This window comes from Balaenoptera musculus, chromosome 2 (assembly GCF_009873245.2).
Source record: "Balaenoptera musculus isolate JJ_BM4_2016_0621 chromosome 2, mBalMus1.pri.v3, whole genome shotgun sequence".
NCBI classification, from domain to species: Eukaryota; Metazoa; Chordata; class Mammalia; order Artiodactyla; family Balaenopteridae; genus Balaenoptera; species Balaenoptera musculus.
The window spans coordinates 18,517,545-18,542,672 of NC_045786.1; the positions used below are offsets into that span (position 1 = coordinate 18,517,545).

At 37.5% G+C, this 25,128-nt stretch overlaps 1 protein-coding gene across 28 annotated transcripts in view; it reads left to right on the forward strand.

The window, feature by feature from the left end:
* The window catches only part of CREM (cAMP responsive element modulator), a 66,871-nt gene that overhangs the window by 36,146 nt on the left and 5,597 nt on the right, over positions 1-25,128 (forward strand). For 9 of the 28 annotated variants that reach the window (XM_036842897.1, XM_036842896.1, XM_036842905.1 and 6 more), the window contains 4 exons: positions 1,533-1,630; positions 1,770-1,912; positions 10,060-10,248; positions 22,470-22,505. In XM_036842897.1, the coding sequence (XP_036698792.1) occupies positions 1,533-1,630; positions 1,770-1,912; positions 10,060-10,248; positions 22,470-22,505 (466 nt within the window). Of the gene's footprint in view, positions 1-1,532; positions 1,631-1,769; positions 1,913-10,059; positions 10,249-17,377; positions 17,494-18,061; positions 18,226-22,469; positions 22,506-25,128 lie in introns of those variants that run through there. The other 19 variants (XM_036842902.1, XM_036842901.1, XM_036842900.1 and 16 more) reach the window with 8 other exon arrangements.

Sequence of the window (25,128 nt, forward strand, 5' to 3'; positions counted from 1 at the left end):
TCTTATACTTAATCAGTCTTATCCTTTTCCTGCATATTTGAATCCAGTTTGTTGCAGAATAAGGATGAGAGTTGCAACATGACACTTGAAATCCACGTGTGTTAAAAGCTTGGTTATCTTTTCAGCACAGGTGTCTCTCCTGTGTCTTTCAAAAATGTAAGAGTGATTCTCAGTATTGTCTTTTTTTTTCTTTCCTGCAATGAACTTTGATTCCAGGACTTTCTGACTCTTTCTGACCCTAATTATAAAGCAAGAAAGTCTTTCCACTCTCCTTATTGTATTATGACTTTTATTGGGGTGCAGATATCAATATTTCTACTTAGTTTTAACCTTGCTGGTACTGGAAGAAAATATTATCTCATATTCAGTAGGCTCTTTTGGATTTTGTTAAATGGATGATATGATTATCTTTGTAGAGATAGGTGTCTGTGGATCTTGTGTTAGAATTCCTACCTGTCGAATGATGAACTTCAGTTTTCACTTTCTAAAATAAAGCCTACCTTGCATAAGGGAGTTGTTATGATTGTACGAGAGATGTGTGGAAGCCCACTTTAAAGTGATAAATATTTGGTGATGATATATGGTTGTCTGATTTGCAGCGACAGTTTCTCTGATAAGTTCTCCTCATGGATGAGTGTGCTTATGTGTAGGGTGTTCATGACCAGAGATGCATGGTCATACGTGTAGGTGAACATATATGTACATCCGTGTGCCTTGGGAAGTATATATTCCTGCCTGCATTGTTGGTATTTTAATAAGCTTTTTTGATTGTGCCCAAATCAAATTCCCATGCAATTGTAATATTAAGTAAAGTGAGTTTTGCAAACTCAGAACTATCCTAGCCCCTATGATAGATGGCTGAATATATTGAGAGCAGTCATGTTGTAGAGAGATTCATTATTTTAGTTTCCTGACTTTCTTTACTATTTGTTATTATGCTATTACTTGAAAAAATGAAACTGTATTTAAAACTCTGATCTTTCTTTTAAGGAGGAATTCCTTATTTTGACCTTCAAGACCTGATGCCATCAAGCCCACCCAACCTACTTCTTGTAACTTTAACCAGGCTTGTTACCCACGTGTTTACCTGCCTAAATATTCTTTCTTCTTTAGACCTATCTAATGTCTAATTTGAAGACCCAGCGTAAGTCAGCAGTGGTATTGTTTTCTGCCTCTGTCACTCACTGGCTCACCCCCTGCTGGATTTATGAGATATTTTCAGGGTTGGATCTTAGGTCTTGTGTATCTTACACTGAGTGCTTTCCTGAAGGCTGCCTGACACTCATTTGCATTTCTGCAGTATTTGTTATCTGTGCCATCCTTTGCACACAGGCTGGTTCTACAGCTAAGTGTTGTTGTCTGCGCTTCCTCTTCCTCTGCGCCAGGTTGTGAGTGTGGTTAGTGCGTCTCAGTGTGTTCTGTCCCCAGCGCCCGGCTTAGTGCTGCACACAGAGAGACCCTTAAGCACCGTGTTGTGAATGAAGGAGATACCATGGATTTTATGATGCATTTCAGGAACTCTTGTGTTATAGGTAGCAACAATTGCAGAGACAGATGAGTCTGCAGAATCAGAAAGAGTAATTGATTTTCATAAACGCAGAGAAATCCTTTCACGAAGACCCTCTTACCGGTAAGTTAAGTTTCCTACTGTAATGATACTTTTTCCAAAAAAAGAGAATAATTATACATCAGATTCTCTCAGTATAGCTGTTCTGTTTTAAATCTCATTCATGTATCTTACTTATTTATATTGTTAAATTATATTTTAGAAAAATACTGAATGAACTTTCCTCTGATGTGCCTGGTGTTCCCAAGATTGAAGAAGAAAAATCTGAGGAAGAAGGAACGTCACCGAATATCGCTGCCATGGCATTGCCGACTAGCATATATCAGACTAGCACGGGGCAATACAGTATGTATGCTGCAATTCCATATGACGTACTGCTAACTTTAAGTCTCTCTAGTTTCCTTGAAGCAGCTCGGGTTTTGACACTAAACTGACCCATTTTAAAATGCATCATGATACCTAAACTGTGTATCATAGTGTGAAAAGTACATGTTAAAGAAGTGAGAGATTTGTACTGATAGTTGTCATATACTTTTGAAAAGTAAAAAAATTTTTTACTGAAAATAGAAGAAAACTTTGGGGTAAAAATAAAGGGAGGGTTTTTCTTATTTATATGTGTATATTCATATCTAGTAAAAGTTTAAAACTTACTGTTTTTGTCTCTATGATGCATGTGAACATAATAAGATATAAATGTCTGTATTTCATTCTTGTTGGCTTTTGTTACCAACAATTACATTTTATACTTACTAATCTAAAAGAGGTGCATATGTTTTCTAAACTATGTTTTAAATGTAATTCTGTTTTCACTACTCTCTACTGTGTTAATTTGTGCTGCAGCTTTTTCTAGAAGAGAATGGAAAAATGATTTATTTTTTTAAACTAAAGCAATTGGACAGATCATTTTATTTGAAATTTTAAGTACTGAAAGCTGTAAATAAACAGATACATTCACATTTAGTCTTGTGCATTTTAATGGGCTGTTAATTCTGTGCTTTTTGCTTCAGTTAAAGCACTAGTCTTTTCCCAAATCAAGAATGTTTTATTTATAAAAATGCTTTAGTTTAAAATGAGAGCTAGAAAGAAAAGTGGGGAGGAAAAGAGAGAAAAAGGACAGAAACAAAGTTTTTTTTTTTTTAAAAAGCTAGTTAGGTATAGGAATATGTGTGACGTTAATTACTGTGTTGATCCAAGTACAGTGTTAAGATTTTAGGTGTATTTTCTGTTTTCCCTTTAAAAAGTAACAATACCTACAAAAGATCTCAAGTCTTAACTTACGACCTGGATGCTAAAGCAAGCTATAATCTATGGGGAAGCCTTAGTCATTAGTTTTTTAGAGTTTTTCTTTTAATGGTGGTAGATTTGCAGTATTAAACGAATTCTGCTCTGGTGATTCCTGTTCTTTGGGTAGCTCCTACGCTGATACCTGACAGAACTGGCATATAATTTGTCCACACCCTGTACAGGGCGCTGAATGAATATGTCCAAAGTTGACATTAGGAGAAGAAAATTCCCCATGGTCTGTCAAAGTTAGACCTTGAGGTTTTCACCTTCATTTCTCTTTTATTACTTCGCTGATTTCTGTGCCTTTTTTGTCTGGCCCACTGGGAGTAGATGGTGGGAGTTTTAGAACTGGTGTGGCTGGGCAGGGCTTGGAGCTGCTAGAACCTCCTGGCTGGTCAGCTCTGGCCTTGAGCAGTGTGCTGTACACCTATTATCATTTTCTGTTTTGTGTCATGAAAAGGTTGGAAATTACTGCTGAAATAATGCTAAGACATCTTAAAGTTTGGAGGGTGACCTAAGATGCTGTCTGTCGTCTGAAACATTTCTCTGGCATATCCTGATGCTGCTTAGGAATTGATCTCTTTATAAGTGACATGGGTGAGGATGCTGTGGGTGAATTTGCCTAGATTATTAGCTGAGAATTTGGAGAGGATGTTGAAGCTGGAGATGACGTGGGGAAGGTGGCACCTGGTCCTGCAGGTTACTACGTGGATCAGAGTGAGATAGTTTCGAATCTCAGGTTTTTAGTCTTTGAAGTGTGAATAATACTAGATTGCCAAACTCGGAGGTTAATGTGAGGACAAAAGAAGATAACAGATTTTACCTGTTGGGGAAGAGAGACGTGCTACTTTTGACATGAAACAGAGAAATGTAAGCCAGCTGTGGCAGTGTCTCACTCCCAGTCATTAAACTGTTCCCCCCAGCCAGCATCAAAGCCTTTATTTCTTGTGCTCTTAGCACGTGCTTGCAGCTGGGAGCTCGATGTAAGCGTGTGGGGTATGTGGGTGTGCGGGAGTGGAGTCAGGAGTTCTGGTTGAGAACTGGAAAATCGAATGTTTAGAAGTTAGACATTCCTCTATTTGCCACATCAGAAGTCATGGACAATTTCTTACTTAGCTTTCTTAATTTGGACCCATACAGTATGATCCTGGCAGTTATTTTAATAAAAAGTTGTGGTTGTCCTACATGTGCTGTCCACAGGTTAAAAATTGCCATTTTATTGGTTCAATAGAAGGGATATTGCCTATGTTAAAAATGATAATTAGTGACACTTGTTTATGTTGATAATTCTTTCATTTGAAAAGTGCATACTAACATTTAAACTTTTCTTTAGAAGGCATTTGCTTTAAATGTATGTTTATACATACAAGATCCATTTTCATCAACCATTTCTTACTAGCAATAACTTAACAGAAATTAATGATTAAATGTTCTTAAATATCTAGAAATAGAAACAATTACTGGTGTCCTTTGGTTTTTAGAATAGAGTTTATTTTACTAGAATTTCTAGAGATTTTTCTGTGTATTTGCATGTACCTATTTTTGAGACCCTTTTATAGCCTTTTATTTTAAATCTTTCTTCAACTTTTATCCATGGATGACTTTCTCCCAAACTTTACTTTGTTTCTTTTTTTCAGAAATTATTGTTTTAGATCTTTTATTTTTAATTTGCTATAATGAGTTAGTTGGAGTTAAAAACAAAAGAACTGTAAAAGGAGTGTTCAACTTTGTGAGTCAAAGTTGAAGTAAAATAAAAATTCAGGTTTTCTCATATACAGGTAGTCACATTTTTAGTAGTTGAAAGTGAGATATTTGATGGAAGTTGACCTTATTATTTCAACTTATTTTTTTTTTCAACTTATTTTTTTTAATCACGAAGATAAGAAGTGAAATTTAGAACAGGCTATTTCCCGGAGTAGGGAAAATAACTTAAAATAGGCAGGGATTCATTATTGCAACACCAAGAAAGTGACCTCCGCTTGTGAAATTTTGCTGGAAGTACAGATCTTAGTGATAGGTTTGCTGTATGCCAATTAAGTCATTCTGGTCAAAGAAAACCTGTTTTGTCTCAAGAGAATATTTCTGAACGATAGTGGTTCAGATAGTCTTAGAATTAGCAAAGAATGTTACTTGCTACATGACATTCAAGACATGCATTAAATGGGAGTGAATTCACAAACAGTAGAAGTTGTGGTTCTTCTATATGTGCTGTTGCAGGTAAAGAAATTTAAATGTTTGAAGTTTCTTAATTCATTAAATTTTCTCTAAAGATGTTTTTTTGGGGTTTTTTAAAATCCCCCGTCTACTTTACCCTACTTCTTCCCTTACCAATTAAGGACTGTCACCCAAGACTTCAAATTATTTTTTCCTAAATATCCCTGTCTCTTTGCTTGCTCCTACTTTATTTTACTAAGAATCTTGGTAGAGTGAGTCTCTATTAACTCATCTTTACTGGCATCTTATACACTATAGGTAAGTGGGTCAATCCTAAATCCACCATATGAAGAAAGGTATCTGTGAACTTTGTGGACTGCTTGAAGAATTCAGAATTCTCAGGAGACTCAAACGAATAAACACTGATTCCATTTCTTTGTAAGAGGAATTTGCGCGATAGGCTTGCACATTCTAAAGTAAATGCAGTTGCATTTACTGCTCTTAGGAGTGACTTTTCTTACATGCTCCCAAGGTACCTTTCAAAGCAAACTTAGGACAGTATCTACTTGATGTAAATCTGGCTCTTTAACCTTGGTGTCGCTGTTCTTGTTATTGCAGGAGGCTGTTTTAGTCTTTATTCTTCTTTAGTATTTATTCTTTAGTCTTTATTCAAGAGGTAGGCACTTCTTGGCTTTAAGGCACAGGTACTCACAGCTTCTGTTTTGTGCTCACTTTTTGAATTTCAATCTAAGAATTCACTGGAATAAGGTCTGCTGTTCCTTTTTAAAGTTCATCCGATGAAGTTTTATTTATGAATCCTTTTATTGCAATTTGGAATAAAGATGGTTTTAAATCATAAGTAATTAAACATTTACATGTTTATGTGTTTGAATTAGCTCATATATACAGGTTTAGGGTTAAAAAGATGTTAGCATCACATGAAAAGAGGTCAGATAAAATCTTAATTTAAATAAATTCTGCTTCCTCATTTGGTCATGAACTCTTTTTTTTTTTTTTTTTTCAGTTTTCCACCCTTATTTTTCTCTTCTTCCTTCTTTATTGATTATACAAGACTTTAAAATATTATTATTATTTTTTTTTAAATATTATTTTTTAATTAAAAAAATTTTTTATCAAAACTCTTGAATTTTCATCCTATAAGTAGTATTTTCCTTGCTTCAGTGATATTAATCGCTCTAGGAGAGAAGTGCTCAATGGCAATGAGTAGTAGAAGTAGCAGATTTTTTTAAACACAATTTTTTATACCAGGAATTTTTAAAGAATTTATTGCCTAGACTAGTTGATATGATAGCATCCTGGTTACCATTGTCTGTGGTAAGTTGGGGATGGGGAGACCATACTTGGGTTAATTCTGATTTGAGGCTAAATATCATAACTATATAAGAATGTATATGAAGACATTTGTGTAACCACTAAAACTAACTTAGTAGAAAAATACTTAGTTAATTAACGAATTACATTCTCTCTAGACAAACTTTTTTAACATAAGGTCAGTGTGTTCAACATTCAGTTTGTGCGTATAGAGCGACCTACTTAATTATGGAGTATAGCTCACCTGAGACATTACGGGACAAAAAGTTAGGTACGTCCCAGAGCAACTAGGACAACAGAGCTCAACCTCTACCCATCCCTACTATGAGCAGATAACATACTATCAGGATTGAATAAGTTAATAATGGACATTGAAGTAGAATTTAATTGACTATATAATCTAATTGTTCAGTTGTAATTCAATTTAGATTATTTCATCAAACTGCAGTGTTATTAGGATTATTTAAAAGAGGAAAATAAGTGTGCATATACTCTAAAATAATAAACCACTTTTACTTCTGCTTGAATCCTAATCAGTATTCATAGACTTGTGTGGACTCTTCATTACAAACAACAAAGTGGCCGTACGTGTAAGCTTGTATGCCTCAGTTGCATGCATCAGTCCAAGAAAGCATTAATAAAACCTAGGTCCCCAAGGTAAAATTAGTAGGAAATACAAAGTTGTTTTATTTTCAGTGGTTGCTAATGGCCTTGATATGGGCCAGTGATTTTATTTTAAAATGATTTGCCAGATATGATGTCTGAGATTTGTTTTAAAATACTCCAGACACAGAAAAAGGTTTGGAATGAGTGGGTAGGGAAAATAAATGACACAAAATTCTTTCACCTTTTATGTTTGCTAGAAAAGTTCCATAAGTTAAAAAAAAAAAATAATTAGCTAAAACAAGACATGACTAAACTCATTCAGTTAATTTCATTTTAGTTTTTCCTGCTATTTATATTGATGTGTATTTATTAAAAAAAATTATGCTATCCTTGAATATTTTGTAACCTAAAAAGTTTCGTCCTCAAATCTTTTGAATACATACACACACACCCACAGAGCCTATTTCTCGTATCCTGAAGCATTGGGAAATCTTCACACATTGGGAATATTGTCAACTGAGAGGCTACATTTTTACATGGGAGGGTCTACTGTCATTTGATAGTGCCAAAATCAAGAGTGCCTTTGGTATAAAAAAAGTTAGGCTAAAAGACAAGACTCATCAGTAGAAACATTTCCCCCCTAGAGCCAACTTCTGTATGCGTGTGTTTGTCTTTTATTTTCCACATCTAATTATATGATGACCAGAAAATAAAATGATAAGAGGAACAGATTCTTGATATATCAGCTTTGCACGGTATGAGAGCAAAGAAGTTTGGTTGGAACTATGGGGAAACAATGAAAAAAAAAAGTGAAAAAAATGAAGTATGAAAAGAAGAAAGTAAGGATTTTTATCTACCTATTTCATGGTTCTTATCCTTTGAAGAAATTACTCAGAATTTTTACTAGTTCAAAAACTTGATAATTGTATTGTCCATATGGAAAATTAAGTTCTATAATTATAATTTGAAACCATACTTCATTTAACTCTTTTTTTTTTTTTTTTAATTTTTATTCTTGGCTGTGTTGGGTCTTCGTTTCTGTGCAAGGGCCTTCTCCAGTTGCGGCAAGCGGGGGCCACTCTTCCTCGCAGTACGCGGGCCTCTTCACTATCGCGGCCTCTCTTGTTGCGGAGCACAGGCTCCAGACGCGCAGGCTCAGTAATTGTGGCTCACGGGCCCAGTTGTTCCGCGGCATGTGGGATCTTCCCAGACCAGGACTCGAACCCGTGTCCCCTGCATTAGCAGGCAGATTCTCAACCACTGTGCCACCAGGGAAGCCCTCATTTAACTCTTATGGATTCACAAGTGGCTTAAGTCGTTTTTATATATTCTGTCTTGAAATGATAGCCATTCATTCATCATATTTATTGAGTGCCTGCTGTATGCTAGGCTTTGTGCTTCTTAACATTGTGGTTACACTGCCTATGTCTGTTCTTTCTAAAGCACTGTTTCTTTGACAACAAACTATCAACTGGAAATATTCATTCAAATATATGATAACATATGAAATTCATTCATGTCCAGCCTTGAAGATCCAAGGAAACAATATCTCTTCTTTTTCAGACTTCTTTCAAACCCTTTTATTATTAAGGGGTGAGTCCTGAGACCCTTGAAATCTTTGGAGAGTCATGGTGAAATCTTGTTTTTAAAATGTGTACGGAATATAATGCTCTAGATGAGCCAGACAAATAAAGTGAGGTTGCTTCAGAGTTTCTCAACCACAGCGCTGTTGACATTTTGGTAACTGATTCTTTAGTTTCTGTCAATCGTATAGCAGCCTGCCAACAAACTAAAACCAGACAGCGCCTCTGTGTTGAAATCTTTTTAAAATGTTAACCCATCTTTCTGTGTTGGCCCTAGAACTGCAGATTTGTGGTGGTGGTTGTTAATCTTACCAATAGTTCTGATAGTTTTATTCAATCAGATTGTCACCTTTGCTTAGATGCCGTTACGAATTTAGGGAATGACTCAGAAATATTCAGACTATATTTTAGACACTACTACAGCATTCCTGTAAGGCATTTACATTGAATTATAGGTGTCGCATTATTCTGATTATGTGTCATTTTTATCTTCATTGTAAAGTCTAACTAGCTGGTTTATATGTGATTTTTTTAAAGAATAGCCCTTGTTCCACTTAACCTCTAGTGTTTAAATTAAATCATGGAGTTGTCATCTTTATGTTAAAGTATATAGAACTCTCAGATATTTTAAATAGTACTTATTTGTCCATTAGAGTGAAATTTAAAAACATAACATTTGATCAATTATTCTTTTGAAACTTTCTGTTAATAAGTTAATTTTTAAACATGGCTGGCAAGTCTCAGTATTTAAAGGAAGTCTACCTCATATTTGTTGCCATTAGCTACAGTTCAAGACACTTTGTAGAGGTAAATGTAGCACAAAGTCTTTCAATACAGTTACCTTTTAAGGTTCTTTCCAACTTAACATTTTATATTTCAGGATTCTCCTGACATAGTCAAAATGGCAAAGGTTACAGTTTTGTAGACTTGAGCTTTAAAACCTCAAGTCTAAAAATATACATAGGTTTTAATAAGTATAGAAATATATAGAAATGTATATTTAATAAATATGTTTTAAAGCTATATACTGTATATATATATTTCATTAAAAGCTACTTTCTTTTGATGATAAATTAGACGAGTAGTTACCTGAACAAATTATAAATTCATTGTAATCATAATGCTCAATGGAATTTAACTGACCATTTCTTAAATGTTAGAAGAATGTTGTTTATCTATAACTAAAAATATGTGAAAGACTGGAGAAAATCAAAACCTGGACTTTCTCCCTGTCTGATCTCCACTCTTCCTCTTAAATAATTTAGTTGGATGGATGCCAGAGAGGAGGACAACTCCATGAGTTCTGTGTATTTCAAACAGTTCTGAATATAAGATATTTTCAAGTGTTTTGAGCTTTTTCAGAGTGTTGCCCCATGAAGGAGGAGCCCCTTACCAATTCAGCATAGAGAATTAAGGGTAACTTGAGAATGAGAAGCTTTGGTAATAAATAGATCCAGAGTATATTCTTCCTATATGGGATTATTAAAAATGAATCTTGAAATTCTCTAATTTTTCTTTTCTTTTTCTGTTAAGTTGCTATAGCCCAAGGTGGAACAATCCAGATTTCTAACCCAGGATCTGATGGTGTTCAGGGACTGCAGGCATTAACAATGACAAATTCAGGAGCTCCTCCGCCAGGTGCTACAATTGTACAGTACGCAGCACAGTCAGCAGATGGCACACAGCAGTTCTTTGTCCCAGGCAGCCAGGTGGTGGTTCAAGGTATATGTCATTCATCTAATACATTTAGAATACCCGTGGGTTACTATAGCACTCCATTTAGTGGTGATTTCATAGTTTTCTGAAATATACAGGAGGTAGATTTTCAGGGGAGGGAGGGAGGACTTAAAAAGGCTTGGAGAAGAAATATTTTAGTATATTAAACAATAAGTTAAATAAATTATACAATTTTCAACTTTTAGCAGATTTTATTGGCTCTAAAGAAAAGTTAAATTCAGAGTAGCATAATGGAAAAAAGGAGTTGAAAACATGATTGAAGTTTTTAATTAAGTAAATATTCTTCATTTGGGGGTTAGAAATGTACTGAGTATGTTTTTAGTACCTAGTGTAGGAAGATTTAAGTATCCAGTCCTTGAGGCGCTGAATTTGGGTTTTTCCCCAGTTGTTACACTCAAGTCTGCTTTCTAGACATCTCATTTCAAAACAAATGCTGATTTTGTTCTTTCTTTAGACCATTCTTAGTATATTTGAATTCTGAGGTACCTGTTCTACCTCTTAATGAAAGCTGAGTAGCGAAATAAAGCAGTTGGGATGTAGCTCTAAGTTTTTAGGGTAACCTAAGATTTCAGTTAAAATTGAATTATACATTATTTTAATTTCATTCATTTGTGCTCAAATAACTATAATGTGTTCAATACAACTTTAAAAATCCTGTGTTTTAGTTTAATTCTATTCCCCTTGGTCTATTTGCACTAATTTCAAAGGAAGTAAAATCAGTTCTTTTAGTTTGAAAGTCTTGCAAGTATAGAAAAAAGCAGATTATAATTGATGACTCTCTTGATAATTAGCTTTACTCTTAGGTATTTGGGGAGCTTTACTCTTCGGTATTATATGGACTATAATAAAAGTGTATGAAGAGCTAAAGTGGTGACATTTATGGAGTAAAAAAAAAATCCATAGTACTTATCCAGTGCTTTAATATTTTCTTTTAAATATAAATTTAAAGTACCCATTCTTTTTCCCCAGTACTCATGAACCCTATATGTCTAAATGAAAAATCATAAAGAATGCTCATTTCTTCCAATTTTATTTTTTTTTTATATGGAAAATCTACTAAAAACTACTGATACTTTAAGAAGGAGAGTTTTTAAAAATGTTTTGTGCTCTGCATCGATAATACATACATAAGTTTTATACTTTGGGGGTTTTAAGAACTCTTTTTCTTCCATAAGTCACAAAGATATTTTTCTGCATTGATTCTGTTAGCTTTATGGTTTTACCTTTCACATTATGTCCTTAATCTACCTGCGGTCCACCTCTGTGTGTAGTGTTGAGTGGGAACCCATTTTTATTTTTTCTCCGCATGTGGAGCCAGTTTTCCCTGCTAACGGTTTGTCCTTTCCGCATTGATTTATGGGCATTCTTAACTGTGCAGTAAGTAGGCCTCATGCAGCCCCGATCTGTCTCAGCATTCTCTGTTCTGCGTGCCAGCACCACACTAGTTTTGTTGTCACAGGAAAAGTGCCCCTTTTTTGTCTTTTTAACTTTTTTTAGCGCCGTTTTGGCTTTTGTGAACTATTGTTCTCTCATATGCATTTGGAATAAGTTTGAGTTCCCAAATAATAATAACGTAATATAATAATAAAACCAATGATGAAATTACATTGAATTTATACATTAATTTAGGGAGAACTGAAGTCTTTTTTTATTGTGGTGTAATTGACACATAACATTTTATTAGTTTCAGATGTACAACATAATGATTTGACATTTGTATAGTCACAATAAGTGATCACCACAATAAGTCTAGTTAACATCCTTAACCATATATAGTTACAAATTTTCTTTCTTATGATGAGGACTTTTAAGATTTACTCTTAGCACCTTTCAAATATGCAACACAGTGTTGTTTACTGTGGTCACCAGGCTATACATTATTACATCCCTGGGCCTTATTTATTTTATATCTGGAAGTTTGTACCCTTTGATACCCCTTTCACCCTTTTTGCTCACCCCCCATTCCCAACCTTTGGCAACCACCAATCTGTTCTCTGTGTCTATGAGTTTGGGATTTTTTGTTTGTTTGTTTGTTTATATTCCACATATAAGTGATATCATACAGTATTTGTCTTTCTCTGACAGATTTCATTTAACATAATGCTACTCTCAGGGTCCATCTATGTTGTCACAAACGGCAGAATTTCCTTCTTTTTTATAGCTGATTAAAATTGCATTGTATAATATATACACCACATCTTTATCCATTCATCTGTCGATAGACACTTAGATTGTTTCCATGTTTTGGCTATTGTAAATATTGCTGCAGTGAACGTGGAGGTGTAGATATCTTTTTGAGTTAGTGTTTTTATTTTCTTCAGATAAATACCCAGAAGTGGGATTGCTGGATCATATGGTAGTTCTATTTTTATTTTTTTGAGGACCCTCCATACTGTTTCCATAGTGGCTGCACCAATTTACATTCCCACCAACAGAGCACAGAATGTCTTCACTTATCCAGATCTTAACTTCTTTTAACAGTTTAAAATTTTCTCCATGGGGGTCTCTCATACTTTTTGTTCAGTTAGTTCTTAAATGTTTAACCCATTAGGGTTTTGGTTTTTGGGGTGTTTTTTGTTTGTTTGTTTTGCTCTTATGAGTGGTAGCTTTCTGTTACATTTTCTGGTTGTTGCTGGTATAGAGAAATATTGATCTTTTTAAGTTTACCTTTTATCTATGAACCTTTCTAAACTCTAATTACTTCTAATAATATGCTGAATCTTGGTGAATCTCCCTGTGATACTACATGAATGTTTGTATCAAATACAAGTAAGATGTTTGTTTTTTCCTTTCCAATCTTTATTCCTCTTGTTCTTTCTCCTTGCCTTTTCTTTTCCTTTTCTTTTCTCTTCACCTTCTCCATCTTAAAAATAATTGTGGCCAGGGGTTCAAGTTTTTTGTTAAACATAGCGGGGTCCGTGGGTGTTCTTGTCTTACTCTGTCCACCTTCCACCCTGTCATCCCCTTGAAAGGTCACAGCAGTTTCTCTGTGAGTCTCTGCCCTCATCTTGATCGATCCCTCCGCAGCATTTAGCACTACCGACCTCTGCTTCCTTCACTTCCTGGATGCTTGTACCCCCTCTTCCAGTTGCCTCTGCCCAGCTTGTAGGTGCTGGTGGTGGTACTCGGGCTGCATCCCGCGCCCTCTTCCACCTGGCTTGCTTGCTCTCCCTGGATGACCTCATCCCTGCCCATGGCACACATCTCCGACGCCTGAAGTCCAAAACCCCACATCCATTTTTCCCACCCCGGTTCTCCTTTTGTTACCCTATTTCAGTAACTCTCCATCCTGTTGCTTCATGCAGAAACCTGGGTGTCACCCATCACTCTCCCACCCCTTCTCCATCCATTCTTCTTCCTGTAGCACACGTCTCTTCAGTCCTCTCCACCCCTACCGTCATAGTCCTCGTTCCGGCTGCCATCCCCTCTGACCTGTGTTACTGTGATCCCTAGTCCCTGCCAGGCGGCTGCACTGAAGCTGGGAGCTGTGGGACAGCATCCTGATTGTCCTAATCATGCCAGAGATAGCAGCTCCCTTTTTGGCCTGGTTTTTTGGGAGTTGCTCCTGAAAGTTTAGCTAGGCTCCCTTTGTTGATGCCTCCCAATGATTCTGGGAGCTACTAGTATTTCTTAAAAACAAAGTCTCTGCCTCCAGCCTTTCCCTTTCCCCATTGTGCGCTCACTTCTACACTTAGGGGTGGGGCTTCTAAAATTCATATGCATGTAATTGCGTCAGCTTCCTGCTCAGAATCCTTCAGTGAATGCCTGTTACTTGTTAGACAAAGTCAGAATTCCTAACAAAGACCATACCTCTGTTTAATCCAGGCTTTACTTCCTTTACTAGGCTTCTCCCTCAACTTCTCCCTCTTTTGTGCAGAATTTCTTTCATTTCCTGTGATATGCCATGGCCCCTCTCCGCTCTAGGGGCCTTATGCAGAGCCATGTGCCCTGACAGGAACACCTCCACAATCATGTGCATTATCCAGGTTTCATGTGGGACAGTACTTCCTTAGGAAGCCTTCCTCTACCTTCCAAATCTGGCTGGTGTGACCCCTGCACCTTCTTAGGGCATGTATCCCACCATATTGTGACTGTCTGTGTCCTGCCCACATGGTGACTTCTGTTTGGACAGGGATCTTTAGTCCCTAGCACAGTCCCTAACGTATGATAAATGTTCAATAACCATTTAGTGAATGACAGTGAAATACACTCCCTCTGTGAAAATGTTACCATTCCTGTGTGCTGATTAACCGAGTTTATCTGGTCCAGGGGATTTATTAAAACCGTACCAATAGCACTAGTCAGCCAAGCAACCAACCCCCCTTCTTCCTTTCCTTCCTTTACCCTTTTTTACCACTAATAGTTATTGAGCACTTAAGAGCCAATTTAAAGAAATGTGTTTTGTTTGTTTGTTTATTTTATTTATTTGTTTTTGGCTGCATTGGGTCTTCGTTGCTGTGCGCAGGCTTTCTTTAGTTGCGGTGAGCGGGGGCTACCCTTCGTTGCAGTGTGCGGGCTTCTCATTGCGGTGGCTTCTCTTGTTGTGGAGCACAGGCTCTAGGCGCACGAGCTTCAGTAGTTGCAGCACGCGGGCTCAGCAGTTGTGGTATGCAAGCCCTAGAGCGTGCAGGCTTCAGTAGTTGTGGCTCGTGGGCTCTAGAGCGCAGGCTCAGTAGTTGTGGCGCACAGGCTTAGTTGCTCTGCGGCATGTGGGATCTTCCCGGACCAGGGCTTGAACCCGTGTCCCCTGCATTGGCAGGTGGATTCTTAACCACTGTGCCACCAGGGAAGTCCGTAAAGAAATGTTGAGATTAAAATCAATTTGAACTTTCTCAAATTTGAAATAAAGTTGACTAGTAGTCTTGGAACCAAGCCCTTAGGTGTGGCTGGGATGGAAAAGAATCCTTCATGGACTCTCCATTGGTCCCCAGACTTTTTTACTTAGCCAGGATGTCTTCAGTTTATGTGCCCTGGAGAATTATTGGAAACATGGATCCTCCCTCATGTTTCGCCTCCTAAGCGTCTGAATGTGAAATCCCTGCCTTACTAGAGGTACTTCATTGAATAAGGCAAGAAGTGTGGAATGCCCTTTCACACTGACGTAAGAATGGTTTGGATCCTAATCATACAGGGAATGGGCTTTGTAAACCCATTGATCAAGATACAAGATCAGTGACATGTCACTTATTTTTGTGCAGTAGAGATGCAGATCATTTTTTCCCCTGGGCTGTGGTCTGTTTTACTGTTGAACATGTGCCGCTCTTTGGTCTAACTTTGTAATCGTTAAATTTCCAATAGTGATCCAGCTCTTCATGTGCTGAACCTTCATTAAGTGATCCAAATGAAATTGGATATATTTTAAAAATTTTATGAATAGTAACTGTGATTCATTTATGATTTTTTTAAAAGATAATCTATTTGATTTTTTTTTTAATAAATGTATTTATTTTTGGCTGCGTTGGGTCTTTGTTGCTGTGCACGGGCTTTTCTCTAGTTGTGGCGAGCGAGGGCTACTCTTCATTGCAGTGGCTTCTCTTGGTGCGGAGCACAGGCTCTAGGCACACAGGCTTCAGTAGTTGTGGCACGTGGGCTCAGTAGTTGTGGCTTGCGGGCTCTAGAGCACAGGCTCAGTAGTTTTGGTGCACGGGCTTAGTTGCTCCGCGGCATGTGGGATCTTCCCGGACCAGGGCTTGAACCCGTGTCCCCTGCATTGGCAGGCGGATTCTTAACCACTGCGCCACCAGGGAAGTCCATGAATTCTTTTTTTTTTTTTTTTAAACATATTTTATTTATTTATTTATTTTGGCTGTGTTGGGTCTTCGTTTCTGTGCGAGGGCTTTCTCCAGTTGCGGCGAGCGGGGGCCACTCTTCATCGCAGTGCGCGGGTCTCTCACTATCGCGGCCTCTCTTGTTGCGGAGCACAGGCTCCAGACGCGCAGGCTCAGTAGTTGTGGCTCACGGGCCCAGTTGCTCCGCAGCATGTGGGATCCTCCCAGACCAGGGCTCGAACCCGTGTCCCCTGCATTGGCAGGCGGATTCTCAACCACTGCGCCACCAGGGAAGCCCCATGAATTTTTTTAAATCACAAAATTCTTTCAAGGGATTTTAATTGAGCAAAATAGTGCATTAGATTGAGCCACATGAAATTGTTGTTTTTGTGGCCCCAAAATGTTAAATATCAGCAAATTCATGTGGTTCCATAATTTTTATGGAGGAATGCTATATAATACTGCTTTTGGCACAGTGAATTTTAAAAATTTCAGTATGTATGCCCTTCAAGTGAAATTAGCAAATTCTATGTCATCTTAGAAACAGATGGATTATATGTCATTGTAGCAAATAAAAATGTGTCAAGTAAACTAAGGTGGCTGGGTATTTCTTGGTGAATTTGGAAGTGTCTGAAATACACTTCTGTGTGTTTCACAGCGTTTTTCTGGGTTGATTGTCAGTTGTTTGTTTGTTTTTTTTTAAACAGATGAATATCTTTTTTATTTATTTATTTATTTATTTATTTATTTATTTATTGGCTGTGTTGGGTCTTCGTTTCTGTGCGAGGGCCTTCTCTAGTTGCGGCGAGCGGGGCCCACTCTTCATCACGGTGCGCGGGCCTCTCACTATCGTGGCCTCTCTTGTTGCGGAGCACAGGCTCCAGACGCGCAGGCTCAGCAGTTGTGGCTCACAGGCTTAGTTGCTCCGTGGCATGTGGGATCTTCCCACACCAGGGCTGGAACCCGTGTCCCCTGCATTGGCAGGCAGATTCTCAACCACTGCGCCACCAGGGAAGCCCGTCAGTTGTTTTTTAATCTGTGTTTTTTCTCCTATGAGTTATGAAAAATATATAAGCTTTTTGCCTACTTTGGTTACTTAGAAACCTTGGACAGAACAATAATTTAAAAGTAGCCCCATGAGAAATAGCCATGTAACTTTTAATGCTAATGAGATGTATTTTTTGCCAGAGCCCAACTCGATTTTTATGTAAAAATGAGAAACAAGAACATTGAGATGATTTATTACAGGAAGGGTTTTTATAGGGTTTGGTTTCAGTGAGCTCGTCTGTGACAAAGCAAATTGATGGCAGTGATAGGCTAGTGAGGTCATTGTGATGTCAGTACTCCTACTTACCCTGCACATGCTTGCTGGTTTGGAACACTTTATGTGGTCCTGTGATAGGGGAAGCAAGACAGTTCTGTATGCAGAAGCCCATCATGGCTGTAACTGGAGACGAAACAGGTAAGAATTTTAAAGAGGGATTGAAATTCTGCAAGATTGTTTTTGAAGTTTAGAACAATTATTTAGGAACCTCTGAATGTTTCAAAAAGTATTAACTTTCTAGTAGCTGAGGAGTAAGACGTTCCTTCTAATCTGTAACCGAATATACTCGGCACTCTGTGAAGGCATCTGAGTGTAACCGCTTCTTTGCTCAGTACTGTGCTGCTTCCTTGACCAAGGCTGTATCCTCTCTCTCTCTCTCTCTCTCTCTCTCTCTCTCTCTGTCTCCATTTGCTCTACTAAAATAAGCTGTTGATTCATCTGCAACCTGTTGCAGATCCAGTGCAGCTGCAAGTCAAACACACATTCTGTTCGAGTTGTTAAAAAAAAAAAAAAAAAAGTAAGCTTCCGATTTTCTTGCTGTGTTCAAATGTAGCTGCAAGACAGAATAGGAAACCCAGCGCGTCAGGGGTGTTTGTGAGCCTGCTGTTCCTTCCGTCCTGTTTAAAATGGTCTGCTTCTCAGCTAACCGGGTTCAAAGGGCCGACGTCATTACATTTCCTGGAATCGGTGCGGCGGGCAGTGGAAAGTTAAACTGCAGGCAAGCAGCACGCTGACGTCAGCCCGAGTCACGCTGTGATTGACTCAGTTCTTTCCGCTCGGCCGCGCGCAGGTGGGGGCTGCCACCCTCTCCTCCGGCGCCCGTAGACCCCTAGCAGGTCCCGTGAGCCTCGCCTTAACGTTCCGCTCGAGGTAAGTGTGTGCCTGGCGGGGCCGAGCGGCCTGCGCAGGCGCCTGGCAGGGCCGGAGTGCCCGCTAGCGCTGGGTCCGGGGAGTGCGCATCTTTCCGTGGCCGACCCGCACCCACCCGCCCCACCTGCCGTTCTTCCCGGGGGTGGTGCCCTCAGTTACAGGTAGAGCTGGTGACTTAGTTACCGGCAGTTGAGTGCCAGCCCGGTGCTAAGCTCGCAGTTGAATTCCTGAAGAGTGGGTGACTGTGAACAGCTTCACCACACCTTAGCTCTTCACTTAGTGGGTCTCGGCTCTCTTCCGGATGGGAACATTCCATTGTCTTGAGCAAGTAAAGCCTGTGTTAATTTGTTTTTCTCAGAGAAGTTTTTGTGAGGTTTTAGAGGGGCTATAGAAGGCAGAAGCCGTCAGATAACATATTTATTGTAAGATATAGATGGACTTAAAATAATCTCAGATACTGCATGTCATATGATTCTTAGAACCAAAAGGCATTTTTGTGCATACATGTGTTTTCTAAAAATTATTAGTTGGTTTATATCTTTCTTTTTTATTTTTTTATCTTTTTATTTTTTTTTAAACATCTTTATCAGAGTGTATTTGCTTTACAATGGTGTGTTAGTTTCTGCTTTATAACAAAGTGAATCAGTTATACATACACGTATGTCCCCATATCTCTTCCCTCTTGCGTCTCCTTCCCTCCCACCCTTATATCTTTCTTTACTAAGCCTTTAATTCCAATTTTCATGTCCAAACATGAGAGAGAATTATAACAAAAAATAAATGATTTGAGAATACCCAGAATATATTTAAATATAAAATTTTAAAGTAAAATTTACATAAATGTTTAACCATTGCTTGAAAATAAATGAACATTTTTATGCGTTTATGTTTACAGAGTGAACATACCACTATCCTTGAAAATATTTTTTTTCACAGTTTTACCCATAATGCTTATACATGATTTACCCATTCTAGTTTAAATTTTTCAGAACGCTGAAATTTTTAAAATGTCACTTTTTTCGCAAGACCTCATTGTGCCTTTGGAAATCATTATTTTTGGAAATCTGGTCAGTTCTCACGGAATCAATTTTATTTAAAATGTTATTTGAAAATGAAAAGCATATTTTATTGGCTTTTTCGAGGAGCCCAAAGAGCACAGGATTTAAGGGGCCTTTTGAAGGTGTAGTAGAGCAGCTTTGGGGCCCACCTTTGGAGTCCCAGTTCCGCCCCCTCCCCGTGTAGATTGCGAACCAAGTGGATTGAGCTAGATATTTGACTTGCAAACTTTTTGACTATGACCCACATTTTACAGCATGATGCCGTAGACCTTGTGTGTGTGTGTGTGTGTGTGTGTGTGTGTGTTTATATAAAACAAGTACATTTATATAAAACAAGTTTCAAAAATAGTGCTTATCCTTACTCTATGTGATGTACTCATACTTGTCTATTCCATTCTTTTTTTAACGCTATTCTTTTTTTTTTTTTAAGGAAGCAAGTTCTTTTTTTTTTTAATTTATTTATTTATTTATTTATGTTTGGCTGTGTTGGGTCTTCGTTTCTGTGCGAGGGCTTTCTCTAGTTGCGGCGAGCGGGGACCACTCTTCATCGCGGTGCGCGGGCCTCTCACTATTGCGGCCTCTCTTGTTGCGGAGCACAGGCTCCAGACGCGCAGGCTCAGTAGTTGTGGCTCACGGGCCCAGCTGCTCCGCGGCATGTGGGATCTTCCCAGACCAGGGCTCGAACCCGTGTCCCCTGCATTGGCAGGCAGACTCTCAACCACTGCGCCACCAGGGAAGCCCCCTTAATGCTATTCTTGACCCATGAAATTAATTACTGAATTACTCATGGTCTACAACTTATAGTTTGAAAAGCTGATCTGGACCAAAATCAGGTTCCAAAATAATGACTGGCCTGGTAAAGGTTTTAGGAGCATTTGCTTAATAGGATCATGGAATCGAATGTGAAAGTGAATATCTATGGTTTATAGAATTATATTATTGATTCTGTTGGGTATAGTTTAAAGTTTTATTAGAAATAGTTCTTAGCTTTGTTCATAAGCTGATTATGTTTACGAGCCTAGTTCCATACCCTTTAGTCTCCAAGTCTAAAAAACTCTGATGAATTGTATTCAGCCTGGATTTCTGAATTGTTAAAAAACAAACATTACAACTTATTCAAATTTGGAAAACAGTATCTTAGTTAATATTTGATGCATGAGAATAAGGATGCATTTCACCTTTGTGAAAAGAGGCTGCTGGAAAAGGTTTTTATTTGGAAATTCTCACATAAAGGAATGTTTTGGATCAAGTTATAACAGCTTCTTGAAGTTGGTAGCGAAGCAAGTTATAATCACGTTGGAAATGAAAACAACAAGTCACTCATCTACGTTAAGTTTCCATAAAACTCCAAACCTGTGTGGAAGGTATACTGAAATTGCCACTGTGTTATTTCCTCACTGTTTCTGAAAAATTTTTAATGAAATATAATTTGGGATAATTATTTCACTTTGTCCAGTTTTATATGCCTATATGAATATGTTGCCTAATAATTATGATGATGCTTTGCATTTATGTAAACTTTAAAATTAAAAAAATCACTTATGGGGTGAGTGCTATCAAAGAAGCTGTCAGATCATGAGAGACCCACAGGAAGCAGTAATATGGGTTAAAGGATCAGGGCAGGCCTCACTGAAGAAACCATGTTTAAATACCCGAGAGGAGAAGCACTTTCCATGCATTCTCACTGAGGCACTTAGCGCAGATATTGTTACACTCATTTGCATGTAACTGAACAGGGATCTGAGTGGGTAAAGGCTCTCCTAGCTCACAAAGCTAGCAAGTGGTGAACCCGTTTGGGTTTTCAGACTCCTTGTCTGGTTCTGTTCACACCATATTACATTGCTCCTCAAAATCCACCTGACATTGGTAAATTAATGCTACAGTTAGATGAGTTATAATAGCATACTACACACTGCTTATAAAACATGCAAAATGAAGTTGGCATCATGTTAAGTAGTCAAAATGGATTTTTTCTAGAATATTTATTATTACTCTCATAGGACAATAGAGCATATATTTGCTATTATAGAGAACTTTAAATTTCAATATTCATAATTTCATCTTTTTACATAGACTTTTTTTTTGTCACTTTAAGAGTTTCACTTAATAAACAACTCAGGAAGGTCCCTTATATGTGTAACTTAAAATAAAAAATAGTACTGGCTTAATTCCACGTGGTCTGTCTGTTATAGTAATTGTAGCAAATTTGAAAATGTTCAGTACTTAGTTACATTTATATAGGATTTCATTTTCCTGGAAAAAGTGGAGCGATGGAGGAGGGAAAGTTTTTGACAGTGTGAGACACCAGGCGAGGACAAGCCTGATTTGGGCATTTTGAGTACTGGTGTGGTGGCGGGGAGGAGAGGATCAAAAGGAAAAGTGAAGATGTCCTTGGTTCGCTGGAGCCAGGGAAAGAAGCCCCTGCTAACAAGTACGGCTCCTAAGTCACCTCCATTGCTTGTTACTTCAGTGTGTTTGGGATTAGTGACGCAGAGCAAAATGACATATGAAGGGAGGAACTGCACATAGAAAAATGTTTCTATTCAGCTGATGTGCTCAGAGATCTCAATAAACCAATAAGCAAGTAATATCACCATCATTTGGGGTGTTGATAAATTGTTTCACTTTGGAAGCTATCAAGATAGGCATTTGGCCGAGTTTCTTGTTTCTTTCTTGGTTAGAAAGAAACAAACACCTTTCACTTGTGAGGTTTTCAGTTTTCTTATTACCAGTCTGATGAGATTGTTACCGTGTTTCTTTATGATCCTCCATCTTCGAGGTTCTCTTTTAAATGATTATGCACATTAAAAAGGACATTTTATATTATCTTTTAATGATTTATTCTCTAAAGGGATATAATAAAATATAGTAGAAATTTTAAAAGTTTTTTAAGGGGCATATTTTTTAAACAAAATAAGGAATAAGAGCCGTACGTTTCAGTCATTCTATTACCCAGGATTGTTAGAAGGGAAACTCCAGGGGAAAATATGGTTGTTATATGTCTTTTAATTATACAGTATAAGCATAATTTGGAACATTGTCTTTCAGAACTTAAGGAAGGGAAGAGGAAGGGAAATAACATTTGATGAAAGCCTACCATGTGCCAGGCACTGTGCTAGACACTTTGACATACATTACAGGGTTTATTGTGAGTATTAAATGAGATCATGTATCCCCATTTTACAGATGAGGAAACTGAACTTGCCCCAAGTCACATGGCTGGTAAGTGGCACAGCTGGAATAGAACCCAGACTCCAAATCCCATGCCTTTTCTGCTGTACCGTGTTTAAAGCTTGCAAAGAGAGGTATGAAGTCACTGACCAGAGTTGAGTGTCCTAGGAATTTTCTTTCCCATGAAATATTGACACTAAACCTAAACATTTTTTTTTTCATGTCAGGGGTTAGATGGTTGGAATCACACTGTAATTCCAACTCCTCTGCTTCTAAAATGCCAGGGTAGATAAGTAATATTTAAGGGAAGACTTAAGAAATAATGCCTTTTATCAAGAAAGGCCAGTTTGAATAAATACATGGCATCTTATCGGGCTTTCCATGGCTTAGTGTTAAAGACTTAGCTATAATAACAATAGCTAATTATAGTCTTTATAATAATAAGATTGCTTATTTTAAACATTCTAAATGGCAGTGGGCTTTTGCAAAACCTTGAGAAGTTCAAATTTTACTTTGTGGTGCACATGTAAACTTACAAAGTACCCATTATATGCCGAGGACTGTGCTAGAGTCTAGGGTAAAAAAAATATCCCTGACTTGCCTTTAAAGTTTGCTGCCTTAGAATAAAATTAGTGTATAAATATCTTTTTCTTATTCTTCTTCAGTCATGAGTTTGAAGCCCCCACTGATGGCCCATTTATTTTCAGAAATAATTTATACAGTGAAATTCCAGCATAAAAAATAATTTGGACACTTTCAGTAGTTAAGATGGAACAGGAATTGGCCTTTATAAGAGTACAGGGATCAGAATATGTCATCGAAGAATGTAGTATGGTTCTCTCAACTGTGATCCTCAATAGCTAACCTGCTTTCAATCACCACTGCATCCATAACACTGGAAACTAAAGCTAAGATAAAAACTTTTTGATAACTTGTTTCAAAAATGAAACTTTTTGACATTTGGATTTCCTCAAGAGATTCTCTTTGCCCATGTCTTATTAACATGCTTGCTAACATGATGATATTTGAATATACGGAATTCATCCACTGATACTTATTCAGTGACCATTAGAATAGTACCGTCATATAGATTCATTGGGATATTATAGAAATTTATACAAATTCCTACTAATATATACTAATTCCTGTTTCTGGCTTGAACTAATGAGCTGCAAACTGATTTTTGTTGAAGGAGATAAAATGAATATATACTATGTATGAAAAACTGTAGTAAAACCCAGTTTGTTAGCTAACATCCAGAACTAATACATCCGAATATATCATTCCCTTCCAAGTTATCATTTTAAAGCGATATGTTTTCCTGAGCTATTGCTCAAAATGTTTTAAGAATACTTCTTTTGAAAGTGCCATTGTTCTTCATGGTGCCAAGTTTGGTCCTTGGAGGGTAGTTTCAGCTTTTGGAAATAGGCACAAGTTTAGAACCATTTCTGGTTTTAAGACCAGTGAATGAACTCTATTTTTCACCTGCAAAGTATTCCTGCCCACCCCCACTTTTTCCTTTTTTAAAAAAATGGTTACTCAAGCACTCTGCTCTAACTTACAGTACAAAGAATAGCAGATACACACAAACCTCGAACAAGCACAGCAAACCCCTCTGTACCTTTCTATTCATTGTATTGCACTCTTTGTGAACAGTGTTTGGCAAGAGCAACCCTAGACCAAGGTCTGCATCCCTGCTGCCGGCAAATGTCAGCATGACGACACATGGACTTCTTATTTGTCGCTGGCCATTGTTCCAATTTTAGAAAGCCTCTGTCGTCTCCAGCGGGTTCCATTGTTTAACCTTTATTATCCCATAACCACCTTCCCTTGATGTGGATAAAGAGGAAAGGAGAGAACCATGTTGTTCTGTGCACTGTTCTAGCTCCTCTGGCAATATGATTAAAATATTTTCTAAAAATCTTGAGTAAGTTAACAGTTTACAACTGATTTTTAAAGTTATCTTCTTAAATATTTCAAAATTTTCTATGACACCTAATGAGACGTATGTGTGTACAGTATTTTAAGTAGTTATGAAAACAAATTTAGGATTTTTCCCAAGTTTATTAATAGAGATTTTGCTAGTGATCATTATATCTATCACAGTTACTGTTTATCACCTTTGTTTATTAAATTATATATAGAAGGAAGAACCTTATAAATGGTATTTTTGTAAACCTTATGTAGACCTTGAGTGATCTTCACCCAAAGCCATATTTTTATTCTTTCACCTAACTCTTGAGCCCTAGAGGGAAAAAACCTGGCATTTACCCAAAAGAAGCACATAGATCAATTTTCGATTCACATTTTAAACTGCTTGGCTATTTTCAGTGATAATATTCCACTTAAGTGAAAAAAGTCTTTGTCTCCCTTTGGGTAAAATTTTGTTTCTTACTCAATAGGTATAATACATTTTAATGACATACAGCAGTGATGCATTTCATATTTTGATCGGCATTCGGATCAGACCAATTTTTATAAGATTTGATAACTTTTTTTAACCTTTTTCTTGCATTTAGCTTTGAGAGAGCATGTATTTTGCAATATCTCATCAAAACATCAAATTAATTCTGGACCATACGTTCTCAAAGTTGACACATTGGTGGTAGAAACATGTTTCATCACTTAAATCCATCTGTCCTTCCTAGGAACCTGTGTTTATTGCAGTAGATAG